Source organism: Azolla caroliniana, unplaced genomic scaffold (genome assembly GCF_043228905.1).
Source record: "Azolla caroliniana isolate FFs.n. ecotype wild unplaced genomic scaffold, voAzoCaro1.0.p SCAF_192, whole genome shotgun sequence".
Taxonomy (NCBI): Eukaryota; Viridiplantae; Streptophyta; class Polypodiopsida; order Salviniales; family Salviniaceae; genus Azolla; species Azolla caroliniana.
Genome location: NW_028230627.1, coordinates 31,390 through 46,313, shown reverse-complemented (window position 1 = coordinate 46,313; position 14,924 = coordinate 31,390). Strand labels below are relative to the sequence as shown.

At 39.0% G+C, this 14,924-nt stretch overlaps 2 protein-coding genes across 2 annotated transcripts; one reads left to right on the top strand and one right to left on the bottom strand.

Annotated features, from left to right (window-relative positions):
• Window positions 1–777: 777 nt before the first annotated feature.
• LOC147848881 (uncharacterized) lies at window positions 778–3,350 on the top strand (the record flags this gene model as incomplete). Its single annotated transcript, XM_087337996.1, has 7 exons — window positions 778–975; window positions 1,713–1,829; window positions 1,938–2,033; window positions 2,115–2,207; window positions 2,338–2,373; window positions 2,978–3,091; window positions 3,179–3,350. Coding segments are annotated over 7 exons (675 nt in total), but the record flags the coding sequence as incomplete, so codon positions are not given.
• Window positions 3,351–4,852: 1,502 nt separating this feature from the next.
• Window positions 4,853–7,170, bottom strand: LOC147848880 (uncharacterized). Its single transcript, XM_087337997.1, has one exon. It carries the CDS (start codon window positions 6,885–6,887, stop codon window positions 5,112–5,114), a length of 1,776 nt encoding a protein of 591 aa, XP_087194123.1. The 5' UTR covers window positions 6,888–7,170; the 3' UTR covers window positions 4,853–5,111.
• Between the last annotated feature and the right edge of the window lie 7,754 nt (window positions 7,171–14,924).

The following is a 14,924-nucleotide window of genomic DNA, read 5'->3' as shown; positions in this document are numbered from 1 at the left end:
AACTAGTAGAGCATCGTTCTCATATGTTGGATGGAGACACATGCTTGGTTCTTCCATTAAACATCAGACTTCATGCGATAACAATGAATGTGGGTGTGACGAATGCTTTCCTCTTCCTCGATCATTTTATCACAAAAATGTATGCTTTTGTGGGCGTGACAAATGCTTTCCTCTTCCTCGATCATGAGCACCATCCAAATGTGTCAAGCATTTAGCCATCCACGACCAATGCTATATGTGCCAATGTTTGGGTTTGTCGTCCGCCAATAACATCGATTAGATATTGAATTGAAGCATAACTATCGTTACGAATGAACAAAACACCTGGTTATTGAGCTCCATACGATTGAATGCGGGAACTCTTTTTGTGTGAAGAAGATAGCTCATGCGCTTTTGTGCCATTTTTCGTGAATTTCCTCTACCAAGGGCATAGATTTCAAAATCAAAGAAGTATAACTAATGGTTTCAATGAATCAACACATGGGTGTGGTCGGTCATCGATGAAAACACTTCTTTGTTGGATGGACCCTCGAAACCGTTGACAATATTCGAAGCTTTTCAAGCTGTTGTTTGTAAATGTGTTGGAAGTTGATAGTGAAGATTTTGTTTTAGGTTCTATGATGTGTGAATCTTCTCATCCATCCCTCACATAAGTGGGCATGTGGTCTTTGTGTGGTAACATGTACAAGTTGCAAAAGCTCTTGATTGAAATTTAAAGGGTATAGGGCCTATTCTACAGAACAGAGAAGAAGAAGAAGAAGAAGATGTCACATATGACCCTCCCTGCTCCTTCCATATTTGAAACTCCCGTCGCACAGTCCACTCTCACATCACCGTAGAAGAAGCTATGGCTATGGATTTGTTTCTTCTTCTTCTGTTTTTACCACACCTAGGGGGTCTTTTCACACCCCCTCCCCCGAAGACAGGCCTGGACTTACCCACATTTGCAATACATTGGAACTCTGTTTCTTTGAGGTATGCTTCTTGTCCTCTCTGAAAATATTATCGGTTCCCTTCTTCTTGTTGTCGTTTCTCTATTTCTCTCTCTCCAATTGTTTTTTTTTATTCTCTTTCCGATTATACTTTTGTTAGATTTCCCCTCTTTTCCGTTATCTTCTTGTTAAATCTTCCCTCATTTCATTTATATGTTGTTATTTTCGTTTTTCTCTATTTTCAACTGCATTTATTGCTAATTTTTTCTGGGTCATTTCAGGTCTATTGTTACTGAAATTTCTCATTTTTTTTTGCAATTATATGGCTGTTTTTTCTCTCTCTTTGTTTTTTCAATTGTATGTCCAAAGTTTGGTCGAGCTTCAAAAGCATAGGGAATCAACTCTTAGGACATGGGATGCAACTGCAAGTACACATTACTGACTTCTTCCATATGTCCACACCTCCATTTGCAACATGCAGAGGAGTCACCATACAGCGACTAAAGGAGGCGCAGTTGTAATTTGCTTTATTTATTTATTCTTTTCCATTGTCCAAGGTTGTTTCTTTCTTTTTTATTGTGTTTTGCTTTCGTTTTTTCAAGGAAGTATTGTGATTGGTAATCTTAAATAACTGGTTTTGTTTAGTTTGTCTTATTGCTGAAATTTTGGTCTTCTAAAGATAAACTCAAAAACTCTTTATTGTTAAACAAGAGCTTCTCAGTTAAACAGTTTCATTGACCCAAAAATGAATCTCTGTTAATACTCCAGAAGACATTTTAGGTTTGTATTCGGAATCTTGGGAGGCCCTTAGGGGTGGCTTTGCATGGTTTCGTCTCTACAATAGTGGAGGCTTTTACACATGGCTACACACGTGAACAACTGTTGTTAGAAATTGCGGTAATGTTTTCTGTACAGAAAAGAAAAAGAGTTGTCACAATCTGACACACAATTGTACAATGAATTATTTGGCTGGAATAATATTTTAATGTCGTTTTTTATGCTTAGTTTGGATCAGTGCGGATGAATGAATTTGAGATAGGCACAGTCGGATGCCGATTGACATCCATGGACATGCATTATCGTTCTAAATGGCTTGAGACTGTATATATATGCATATATCTCAACTACATTTTAAAAATTTGTTTTTCCAAAGATGATGAAAGTAGATTTGATTTGATTCAGGTTTATGTAACTCTACACATGCTAAATGCCAATGACTATGATGCATTGGATTCGGCTATAACTTCAGATGCACAGCTCTACAGTACAATTCGTGTGCGTTACTGATATATATTAATTAATACTAGAAGATATGCTTGTTTTGGCGACCTTTGCAATGATAGCCTGTCGATTTTACTTATGCAATACTTGCTTGTTTTGTTTTGTCATTTGACATATTATTTAGCATACACTTGATCGGCAAAACAAAGGGGATGAACCGGTAATACCATTTCTTCTCTTTTATTTTTCAAATAAAACATTTATATTGCTTCATGGGAAATCTCAATATAAGGTAGGTTAGAGAGAATCCACAAAAGAATTCTTAACATGTACAAAAATCCACAAAAGAATTCTTAACATGTACAAAATTGGCCAAGAGTAAAATATGGTGCTGAAAAAAAAAAATCACTACAAAGGCAAAAAGGTGTTTGTAGTGGAAAACTCACTCTTATATGTATAACCATTATAACATTAATGGAGTTGATTTTGACCATAGGTATAGATCCATAGATCATGGAACTTAGCTACAATATGAATAATAGCTATGGTTTGGACCATGGCCAAAGGTTAATTGGTACAATAGGTCATGTAGCTAAATAAGCCACAAAGTAGTTAGTAGTCCGCACGTGTAGTAGATATGTCATCTCACTTGTGTAGGTATGACCTATTTCATATCACATGTAGATGTGGCTTATTTTGCAATCCGTAGGTGGATATATATCATGCCACATATGTGTAGGTGGGTCTAAATCGTGTGACATATGTGAGGGGACATTGCATTTTGAAGTAGATGTTTTGTTTATAAATTTGGAATCTTGTTGTAGAGCGTCATCGATTTTGATCGACGTAAAGGTGCACCCAGCAGTTTGGTGTCTGAAAAAGTAGTTATTAATCCACAGATGATGCCAGTGAGCCAACTTGTTCTTTTGACTGTGAAGGTGAGCCGAAAATAGCAACTATCAATTAAGATTACTTGGTTTATGTATAACTTAGTTGACTAACTAATTGATTTTGATCAATACTAGGTCATCAATGAGCGCAAGTGATGGTCAACTACCTTTCTGGTGAACCTTCTACGAGAAAACTTATTTTTTGTTGTGATTAAAAGGAAAGCATGCCACTGCATTGTTGTATTATATGTGGGATTACAAAATTCCATGTTATCTTGTTATATATGATGATATTTTCTTGATTGCATCCATTTTGTTCACAAATCATGTCCTTGAATGTTTGAAAGGCTTGAGTAGTTTTTATGTTTCCAGCATCAAGTAGAATGGATTTTAAGCATTTTTCTCGACGTATATGTAACGAAGATAAATAATTGGGGTTTATAATTAACTTATGTACACATAATACTAGGAAACTAACTATATGTTGTACCTAAAGTTATAATATGCGAGTTTCACTAATCCTTGCTTCTTCAATTTTGCTACTATCTTCTGAAAAACATGCGATCTTGGAAACATGAATGTAGTGTTTGTTGACAGAAAACATATGAATTCCAAGGATAATGATATATCCAAGCTAATTGAAATTTAAACATCTTTCTGAGTACTATGTTCGAACATTCGAGCACTTGTCATTTTCTTGAAATTACTTGCTTGCTTCTCAACAAATGCAATTTCTTTGAGATAATGTGAATGCATTCAATATTAATGTGATTGAATCAAAATCCTACTGCAATAATTGATCACTTTCATAATAAATTACGTGTTTCATGATGTGATGTCACTTCAACCAAGAAAAAAAAAACTAAGGGTAGTAGAAAAATGAGGACAACTAACCTTCTCATTGAGTGTGTGGTTAAAAACCATGGCGTACTCTATAGTTTTTGTGCGCTAAAAAAGGGGTTTGGGGTATAAGCATCTCATCCTATGTTTCATATGCTTGCTGACTACCATTGAAAAAGAACTCTAGAGCACCCAATCTATCTCTTTCAATATTACCTGGATGTAAGCTTATTGTCATGACGCTTATTTGTATGGTAATATCTCCTCTCTCAAATATTTTGCAATCTCAAAGTATACAGTGAGTGATCCTCTGCATGTGTTGTAATCTTATTGTATTATTTTTTGTGTAGATTGAAAACTGAATAACGTGACGTGATTTTAGTAAGAATAATCCATTATATTAATATTCAGCCAACAAGAATGATCCTCACAGGTTCTGTACTTTTGAAATGCCAAGTAATAGCATCTAAGAAGCGTTCCATTGACACTTTAGAGTATCAATCTACTCATGGCCAAACCAACTTATAATTATGGTAGAATGCTACCTTCATACATTGACATTCATTTTTAACTAGACTAAAAAGTTAATGTCATATTCCCAGGACAAAGTTTAGTGTCTAGATTGATTCTAGACACGGTACAGTGCCCATGATGACATTGTCAATACTCTAGTTTTCAGCAAGTTCAAACAAACCCAACGTTTCCATGCCTTTTTCAAATCTAAATACACCATTGCAAATCTATGTGAAATTTTGCATTCAAAATGGTTCACAAACTCATACTGTAAATTGTAATACAAGGACTAGAATTGAAACCAATGGCATTCAAACTACATACTTTTGTGATTGTCTTTGTTTACTTTCAGTTTGTTGTCTTTTTAAAGTTTACTTAGAAATTCAGAATGGGTTACACACAAAAGAAATTGAATCTTTTTATTGGATCTGATAACAAAACTTAATAATTGGGAGATGAAACTGAAAAAAGGTTTGTCATACAACTTTCTTGAACCCCAAAAGTTTATAATGTATGATATACAAATTTCACCTGAAGACAACCAAATGTTTGATTGATTCTTAAAATTGTGCCATGATAAACAAGTGCTTAACACGACGATAAATATTGCAGAAAACCTTTTAAGGAAATCGATGGTATAGTAAATGTACATGAATCGAAAAACTGGTTTACAGATCTTTCAATATATGAGGGCTTATAATCTAGGTACAAAATTTCAAACTTCAGGTTTCTTTGCCTCTGTCTCTTTCTCTGTTGTATTGCTAGCTTTAAGAGCATCTGATAGCTTTTCATATATTTCATGCATCACACTTGTTGGTTGAATCGCCTTTTCAGACAGAATCTTGAAAGCAGCATGTTGAAGATTTGCTTTGGTAAGTGATTGAGAAATGACTAGATATGTAACATCATCTGGCACACAGTGTCTTGTTACCATCAAATCTAATATTTGAAAAGCCTCAACAACTTTCCCAGACGCACAAAGAGCACCAATATATGAAGTAAATGATTTGACACTATGACTGCATCCCCTCTCCCACATTATCGCTAGCAATTTTTTTGCTTCTTCGATTCTTAGTGCTTTGCTAAGACTCGAAATCAATGTGTTGTATATCACAACATTCCACGTGAAACCTTTCTTATCAACTGTCTTCGAGAGCTCAATTGCCTCGTCCAGCTTCCCGGCTTTACATAGCCAGTTTATTAGAGTGCCATAGGTCACGATACTTGTCTTGCATACCTTCTCAATCCTTTCCACGACAGTCTCAGCTTCTTCACCCTTTATTACTCCTTTGCAAAGATTCTCGATGATAGCATCTGAATGTATAAATGTATCCCCCACTTGCTTCTCAAACAATCGGGTTGCAGCATCCGCCTGACGTGCCTTACAAAGGGCTGAAAGCAAGGTGTTATAAATACATGCATCTGGAACTAGTCCAGTAGAATTCATTTGTTCCAAAATACTTGAACATTCATTAATTCGACCTTGTTTGCAGTAATAGTTCACCAATATGGAGAAAGACACAATAGTAGGTGAACAACCTGCTTTTTCCATTTGAGTTATCATTGAGGTTGCATCATCTATCTTTCCAGCCTTGCAAAACCCATCTATCAATGTGTTAAAAGTGATGGCATTTGGTTTACAGTTATTCGATTCCATTGCTTTCATGACTTCAACAGCATTTTCAAACCTTGAAGCCCTACATAAACCACTCAAAAGGGCATTGTACAGGGCAGCATCAAGCTCAATTCTACTATCCACGGCTTCTCGAATAAGCTTTTCAGCTTCTTCGATCTTACCAACATCACAAAAACCTGAGATAATGGTTGTATAAGACACTTTGTCTGGGAAAAAACCTGCACTAACCATGCTACGAAGGACATTCAGTGCATCTTCAAGCCTTCCTACTTTAGTATATCCATTCATAAGAACACTATACATGATTTGATCGGGGGAATGTCCCATACTTAACATATCATGGAACACCTCTTCAGCTCGGTTTATATACTTAGCCTTCACAAGCCCATGTATAAGGATAGTATAAGCATGAAGAGATGGCTCCCTCTCTAAAGTCCTCATGTGTTCGAATATTCTTTCAGCTTCGATAAGCATATCCAAGCAACCATAGATTCTTATCAATTTGTTATAGAATCTAGCGTCTCCAGACAATCCAGCATTCCTCATGTCCTCAAGGTAATGCGAGATACCTCTGATATCTTTAGATTTAGAGAGGATATCGATAAGGGCAGCATATGATTGAGCATTATGCCTATAGTTTCTTTGTTGTCCAGCCCATCCAAAGAAACCAGTAGCAGATAATGGATTATTCATCCGTTTAAGTACATGACATACCAAAGAAGGTCGGATAGATGCAGAAAAAGGAGCTAATATATCTGCAAGATGTTGTGGTCCATGGAAGCCTCTCCGAAGTACATCCACAATCTCTTCGATCTCCTTCCAATGAGAAAGACCATGTTTAAAACTCTGCTTCATCAGATGAAAAGTACTTGGGAAAATAAACCCCAGACCCTCACTTTAACCCAAATTCATCAGAAGAGAGGATCTTTCTGATAAACCAAAATGAACATTTCCCCTCCAAATACACTTCCAAAAAACCATAACTCTAATACTAAACCTAATTCACCAAAAAACAGATCTTTCTGAGCAACCCAACTGAACATTCCCCCTCAAAATACTCTTTTCAAAACCCCTACTCCAAATTCTAACCCTAACCCTAACTCTAGCCCTAGCCCGAAACCATCAGAAACAGAGCTCCCATGTATAGCTCATCATTGAAAACCACCAGATCGCCCAAATGGCCATTTCTCCTCTCCGTGAAGGAAACCGTTTTAAAACCCCTGCAAAAAACAAGCCTACTAACTAGAGAGGGAATGGGCATGATGGAATTCTTGTGTGTTGAACCTTTGCCCTAAATCCAATGAATGTTGTTATGGCCAGCCTAAGTATGTTGTCAATAGCTACCTTCTCGGGCCTGATACAAGCAAAGTTGGGTTGAAGGTATGTTAAGTCTCCTTGAGACAAAACACGCACACACACATATCCCCAATAGGGAAACCCATCAATGGAATCATTGACGGCTAGATAACCAGGGCTACATAGAGAAGTTGTTGGAACTATTGAGTGTATGGGGCACACCTTTCCTTAGCAAACAAGCAAGGAATGTACACGTAATAGGATCACGTTGTTGTTGGGCCAACAGATTGTTAGAACTTTTGTAGCAGCTCCATGGGCATCCACCCCAATGCGAACATGTATAAGCTTTTTTTTGTTGAGAATCAAACTCAACTTCCCTAGTGTGAACACCCCACCTCCTAGTATACATATAGTAACTAGTGTGTCATAGGACCTAAAGTCCTATGGCACATATTTCATAAGTAATTAATACTCCACCTCTTTCCCAAGAGGTGGTTCTAGTGAGAGAACTTAGAGAGAAGGTGACTACATAAGCACCGTCTCCTTCTCTTTGTAATTGTTGGTTGCTTCTTGTTAATATAGTTTTCTTGTTTTCTATATATATTGTGTTTTCTCTCTCTCTCTCTCTCTCTCACACACACACACACACACACACACACACACACACACACACACACATCTTTTCTGTTACACATAATCACTCCTGATTCTTTACATGGTATCAGAGCGCTTGGTAGCTTGATCCAAGTCCATCTACGTGTGTTGTGCCTAAGCCCACGTTCACGAAGAACTGACTGATCACTATAGTAGCAACATGCATAGTTCGCATCATAGAGAAGAAGAAGAAGAAGTTCAACATGAATACTCAGATGGGAGGCGCTCTTCCTACTGAGAAACTTGACAACAACAACTTCGCATCTTGGGAGTACAAGATGCACCAATACCTTGTTGGTCAAGGCTATGTGAGCTATGTCGAGGGAGCACAAGAAAATCAACCCAACCCAACACATGTCGACCACCCAACTTGGGAGCAACTGGCGAGTCACGTGTTGTATTGCCTTGCATCATGCGTTCATGATCACATGCTTGGCTACATTCGAGAGGCCAAAACGCCAAAAGAGGCATGGGGGAAGCTCAAAAAGATATTCGCGGCTAACACAGCCGCACGAAAGCTTCAACTCTGCCAAGAGTTGAACAACATACAACTGAGTGATATGTCAATTGGCAGTTACACCTTGAAGATCAAGGAGTTGTGCGATCCCCTCGGGACGATCAATGTCAACATTGACGATGATGAAATGGTGTAGATATGCCTCGGTGGCCTAGAACCTCGGTTCAATGCAATAAGGTCAGTCGTCCTCACGAGGGAGAATCCTCCCTCCTTTGATCTCCAATCGATGATATTAGTCGAAGAAAATCGTGTCTGAACAAGATGCAACGAATCAGACGGACAAATGCTTGACACGAGTTCATATGGAGGAAGAGGGCAAGGCCATGGAAGAAATGACCAATCAGGCCGAGGTCGAAACAACCAAAGGCAGATTGATCACAACTTCTTCTATCGGCAAGATGTCAGAAACTCACAAGGAGGAGCATCTGGAAGAAGGGGAGCAATCATGCCGGACCAAGCTAACAAAACAATTCTGTCCAATGCAGATATTGTGGTAAAATTCGCCACTACAAGGTAGAATGTCGCAAAAAGATGAGTGAGTCGGCCTTCACAAGCCAACAACTCACCAACTACACCTCCAACTCCGACTACGACGATCGTGGCGGAATGTTTGTAATGAGGCACAAAGCAAACTCAATGTCAGCCTCCAACCCGACCATCACCTCCAATGCAGAAGATGTATGGTTTGTCGACTAGGGTGCATCCAATCACATTACGTCACATAAAGATTGGTTCCGAGAGCTACGAAAGCCCAAATGACTCCGCTATGTGGAAACTGGGGATGACACAATTCACCCCATTAAGCTTGTTGGTAATGTCCCATTCGGCAAAGAGGGCAACCATACCTACATCAAGAAGTTCTTGCATGTTCCGACAATAACAAAGAATCTGGTCTCTATCGGCTAGATTGTGGAACAGGGCATGCAAGTTCGGTTCAACGACGGAGGATGCTTCATAGAAAAGGAAGGCTGATTTATTGCTCGTGGTCGAAGAGAAGGTCAGATGTTCATTCTCGATTCTCACGTGATGAAATCAACAATATTTGCCAAAGGCCATGTAGAGCTATGGTACAAAAGGATCAGCCATATCAATATCCATAAGCTTAAAGGAATGCAGTCGAAATGGCAACATTTGGTGGTTACCAGTACTATGTGATGTTCATCGATGGCTCCTCCAGACGCACATGGATATTCCCTATGCGGCAGAAGTGTGAAGTGTTCTCGCACTTCTAGAAGTTCAAAAATGAAGTTGAAAAGGCAACCGGTCGTCATGTACGGTGCCTTCGATCAGACGACGACAAAGAGTGCTTCTCCGACGCCTTCACAACATACCTTCAACAAGAAGGAATTTGGTGGGAGTTTACTTACCAACACACACCTCAATACAACGAAGTAGCCGAATGAAAGAACTGTCATATACTCGAGATGGCAAGGGATATAATGAATGAGAAACATCCGCTGAAATCGTATTGGACTGAAGCGGTGAACACGACCATCTATCTAATGAATCAGTGCACAACATCCGGAGCATAGTACGTAAAATTCGTGTTCGTCTACTATATCATTTGTTTTCCTATGTTGGAAAACAAACACGAATGAATTCAAATATTCATGTATTTTTTTTTTTTTCCTTTTTACCTTTTTTTATTGGTTTTTTGCCTCTTTTCCCCCCTTTTCCTCTGCACATCAACGCTACGCTCTGCTCTGCTCTCCTCCCCTTTTCCCCCTTTTCCTTGAACAATCTGCTGCTTGCATCGTGCACACTAGTCAATAGTGAGTCAGTGACCACATCTTCTCCCGACCATTACTTTCTGTAATTTTTTCGTAATTTCTGTAATTTTGTTGTAATTTCTGTAATTGTTCTGTAATTTCTATAATTGTTTTGTAATTTTTGTAATTTTTGTAATTTCTCTATAATTTTTGTAATTTATGTTATTAAGAAGGTAATGTTTTTGTTTTGCAATTTAAAATATTTTTTTTACCTTGAAAAAATATTTACCTTATAGTAAAAATTTATCCAAACGTATGGTATTTATCATTCTTCGAGGGTGTTTACCCTTCTCGAATGATTGAATCATTCTCAAACACGAATGCACGAATGGTACACATGGTTCATACTATGATCCGGAGTGCACGATATTATTCCCCACGAGAAGTTCTATGGGAAGAATCCGAACTTATCCCACGTTTGGACATTCAGCTATATCGCATTTGTACACATTCTTGATGAAAAACGGCAAAAGCTCGGTCCAAAATCAAAGAAGTGTATCCTCGTGGAGTACCCACTCGAACAAAAGGGGCATAAGTGCATCAACCCCTCTACCAAGAAGGTACGAGTGAGTAGGGATGTCATATTCGACGAATCAACATCCTGGTACACAGTCGACTAAGCTCCATCCAACTCAATCGAAACCGATTTCGACATAGATACGGGGGAGAATGATCGATTGAGGCTCACATCATAAAAAAGTCCAATCTCAACCAGATTAAGTGGACCAAAGGAGCCATCAAGTGACCACAACACGTCGCGGCCAAGTCCGAAATCGGACAAAGGAAAGGCCAAAATGCATGAGTACGAAGACTCAGATGGAAACGAATCGGCACACTCACTCGAGAGTCAACAATGAGTATGGTGGATTGGAAGTTCCTATCATGAGGACACTAGGAGCCAAGAATGTGTTTACAAGGACGAGTGAACAACCACGTCGCTCCCCCCGAGAAAAGAATGCGGTCAACCGATTCGGCTACAACGACTACATGGCATATCATTATGCATTCATGATGAAGGTGACAACAATTCTAGAGCTGATTTTTTTTTCCAATGCCAGTAAGGACCCGCAATGGGTCAAAGTGATGAATGAGGAGATGCAAGCATTCTCCAAAAACGAGACGTGGGATTTGGTCACCTCTTCACCCCATCAAAAGGCAATTGGATGTTGATGGATATTCAAGGTGAAGCATAATGTGTTGGAATGAATGCATGGAAGTAAGTAAGGACCTGTAGGTTATGTGTTCGGCCAACAACACAGAGAATATGATAGAAGAAATGATGGAAACGCAGACATAATTTTAGCTCTAATGGAAGCTTTTGTTATTCATTGTTCTCTCTATCTCAGAGACTCAAGATACAAGAAGATCACAATATACAACATTAGGTTATTGCTTATATACCAAGCCCTAACAACTATTTGGAGGTGTTCACACACTAGGATACAAAGTGGAAGGAGTTGACCTTTTATGCCAACACAATGCCAATGGCACCGTCAATCGGTATAAGGCCCAGCTTGTGGCAAAAGACTATGTGTAGACACACGGGTTGATTATGAAGAGACCTTTGCCTTGGTGGCAGAGATGACAACCATTTGAACCATGATCGAGCTTGCAGCAACCAAAGGGTGGCACCTCCACCAAATGGACGTGAAGAACGTCTTTCTCCAAGGCGAGTTAGAAGAGGAGGTGTACATGGTACAACCACCTAGATTCAAGTAAAGTACGCATCCGACTGGTGTCTGCTGACTCACAAAGCCTCTCTACGGCCTCAAGCAGGCATTGAGAGCTTGGCACTCAAAGATAACCCAATATCTTTAGCAAATCAGTTTTAAAATTTCCAAGTCCAACAATTCCTTGTTCATCCGGAGTGACTCCAAATGACAACTATTCATCATCATTGACGAGTTGGTCATTGGAGGAGAGCACATTGCAGATATTGACCATATCAAAAAGCTTCTCTCCAGCCAATTCGAAATGAAAGACATGAAGGAGCTCCATTACTTTCTAGGAATAGAAGTAATTCGGCCTCTAGACGACATCATGACCTCCCAACGTCACTATATTCTTAATCTTCTTTATAAGGTTGGGACGATAGAGTGTAAGCCTGTTGCTACCCCTCTCGATTCAAATCTAAAGCTAGTTGCCGATTCTAGCACATAAGAGTGTGAGCCGACTTTTTATCGACAATTAATCAGAAGCCTAATCTACATCACCATTACTCGACCTGACCTCAGTTACCCGGTCGACCTCCTTAGCCAGTTTATGCAGGCACCACGGAACATTCACCTGGACTGTGCTAAGCGAGTGTTACACTATGTGAGTGGAACCATGGATTACAGTGTCGTCTACAAATTGGCCACATTGATTCAATTCGAAGGGTACACCTATGACGGCTAGGCCGACTACAAAGCCGACAGACGATCCACATTAGGTTTTGTCTTCTCCCTTGGCAACATAGCCATATCTTGGAGCAACAAGAAGCATTCGACATTCGCATTGCTGAGCACATAAGCCGAATACAGGGGCACGACCATCGCTGCATGTGAAGCCGTTTGGCCGAAAGAATCTTGAAGGATCTGGGTGTTCCCATCATGGATCCAATTCTACTTTACTACGACAACATGAGTAGTATTCATCTATCTTGGAACCCAGTCTTTCACGCGTGGACCAAGCACATTGAGGTGCATTATCATTTCATCCAAGAGTGTGTCATGGTTGGAGATGTGGACTTGCAACACATCAGTATGAAACTGCAAACAACAACATCTTCACAAAGGCCCAGGGAGCTGACATGTAGTTGTTCATGACGAACCTCGGTCTTTTGACCACTAACTAGCCGAGCTTGAGGGGGAGTAAGGATAAGGAGCTGTCCGACCATCCACACCTGAAGCCGGAGTCAACTCAAAGTCGACCCGAAAACTAGACCAGTCCGAACCAACTATCCGGCGATCGGAAATTGTGTTTGAGGGGACGTGTTGAGAATCAAACTCAACTTCCCTAGTGTGGGAACACACCTTAGTATACTCAAGCGTGTGAACACCCCACCCCCTAGTATATAGTAACTAGTGTGTCATAGGACTTAAAGTCCTATGACACATATTTCATAAGTAGTAAAGACTCCACCTCTTTCCTAAGGAGCGGTTCTAGTGAGAGAACTTAGAGAGAGGGTGACTACATAAGCACCTTGTCCTTGTCCTTCTCTTTGTATTGTTGGTTCATTTTTGCTTCTTGTTAATACAATTTTCTTGTTTTTTGTATACATTGTGTTCTCTCTCTCTCTCTCTCACACACACACATCTCTTACGCTGCACAAAATCACTCCCGATTCTTGTCAAATTAAACCTTAAAAGTAAATGATTAATAAATTGGAAAATCAAAAAAATTAAAGCTAATTTGATCTTTTCCTCATTCTTGTCACTTTATAGTATATACAAGCAAAACATATGTGCCAGGTTTACAATACAACGATCAAGTCTTCATTTTTCTATCTTAAAAGCAACTAATGAAGAAAAAAATGCATGTGTTAAATCTCATTCTATTATTATAAGTTAAGCGACTACTACTAGTAATAAATGGATGATTACTCAAATTAGTTTCAATCCGATAAACTGTTGAAATTAAACCATGTGTGCCAAATAGGGATGAATACACACGTTGCAGAGTGAACTCCAAATGGTAATTTATCCTCATACTTATTACCATGTGTGTGTCCATATTATACAACTCATTTTGAGGTGAAGGTATGATTTTGTTTCTAAATGTTATATCTTCAAAACATTCCGTGTCAATGTCATTCCTAGGGTTTGAAACTTTAACCCTGCTTTCAAAGAGTCTAATCTATTACCATTGTGCTACACAATGTTGTTTATGCAAAAACTCTTAACTCATGTATTTCAATCATGTCTAAATATCTTCGTTTATCATTTCCATCATGAAATAGTCATCCTCTCACCACTTTTAATTCTTAGCTACTATTTTATTGTTTCCCCACCCTTCTCTTGGTCTAGAACCTTGATGATTTCACCTAGTCACACATAGATATGGTGTGCTATGACATAGTAATGGCATCCTCAAATGCGATCAAAACTACATTATCCCAAAGGCACAGGGTGGCAAATCTAGCGGCCACTATGTTAAGAATGACAGCGCTCACATGATAAATATGGCAAAGTAGCTTATGGTGATCCAAAGTTCAAAAGGATGCATACCTACATTATAAGATTGTAGACAAGTGGGCTATAAAAGTGACTTTGATGCATAAGATTTGGGCCATTTGAACCATTTTTTAAATGGGGCCTCAATTTTGCACAAAATGGGTCAAAGTGAAGGCACTTTGTGACGAACATTGCAACCAACTCCTTTACAAACATATATTGTGTTGCTTGGACTGCCCAAATTTGAGGGTGAATGACCAAGGCTATCACTTTGTTAATCACATTGTCACAAACATCAAAGGTCATTATGCCTTGGCGCATAAACAAGAGAAAAAGCACTACACACATAGAAATGGTTTCGTTGAAGCTACAAAGAAGATCCTATAGGGGGATTTTTATAAAGTTTGGTTGAGAGAAATTGTGATGATTGGACAAAAAGACCCAATGTGCATCATGAGCATATTGAATGAGCTTTCAAACGAACATAAGCGTGTTCATCTCA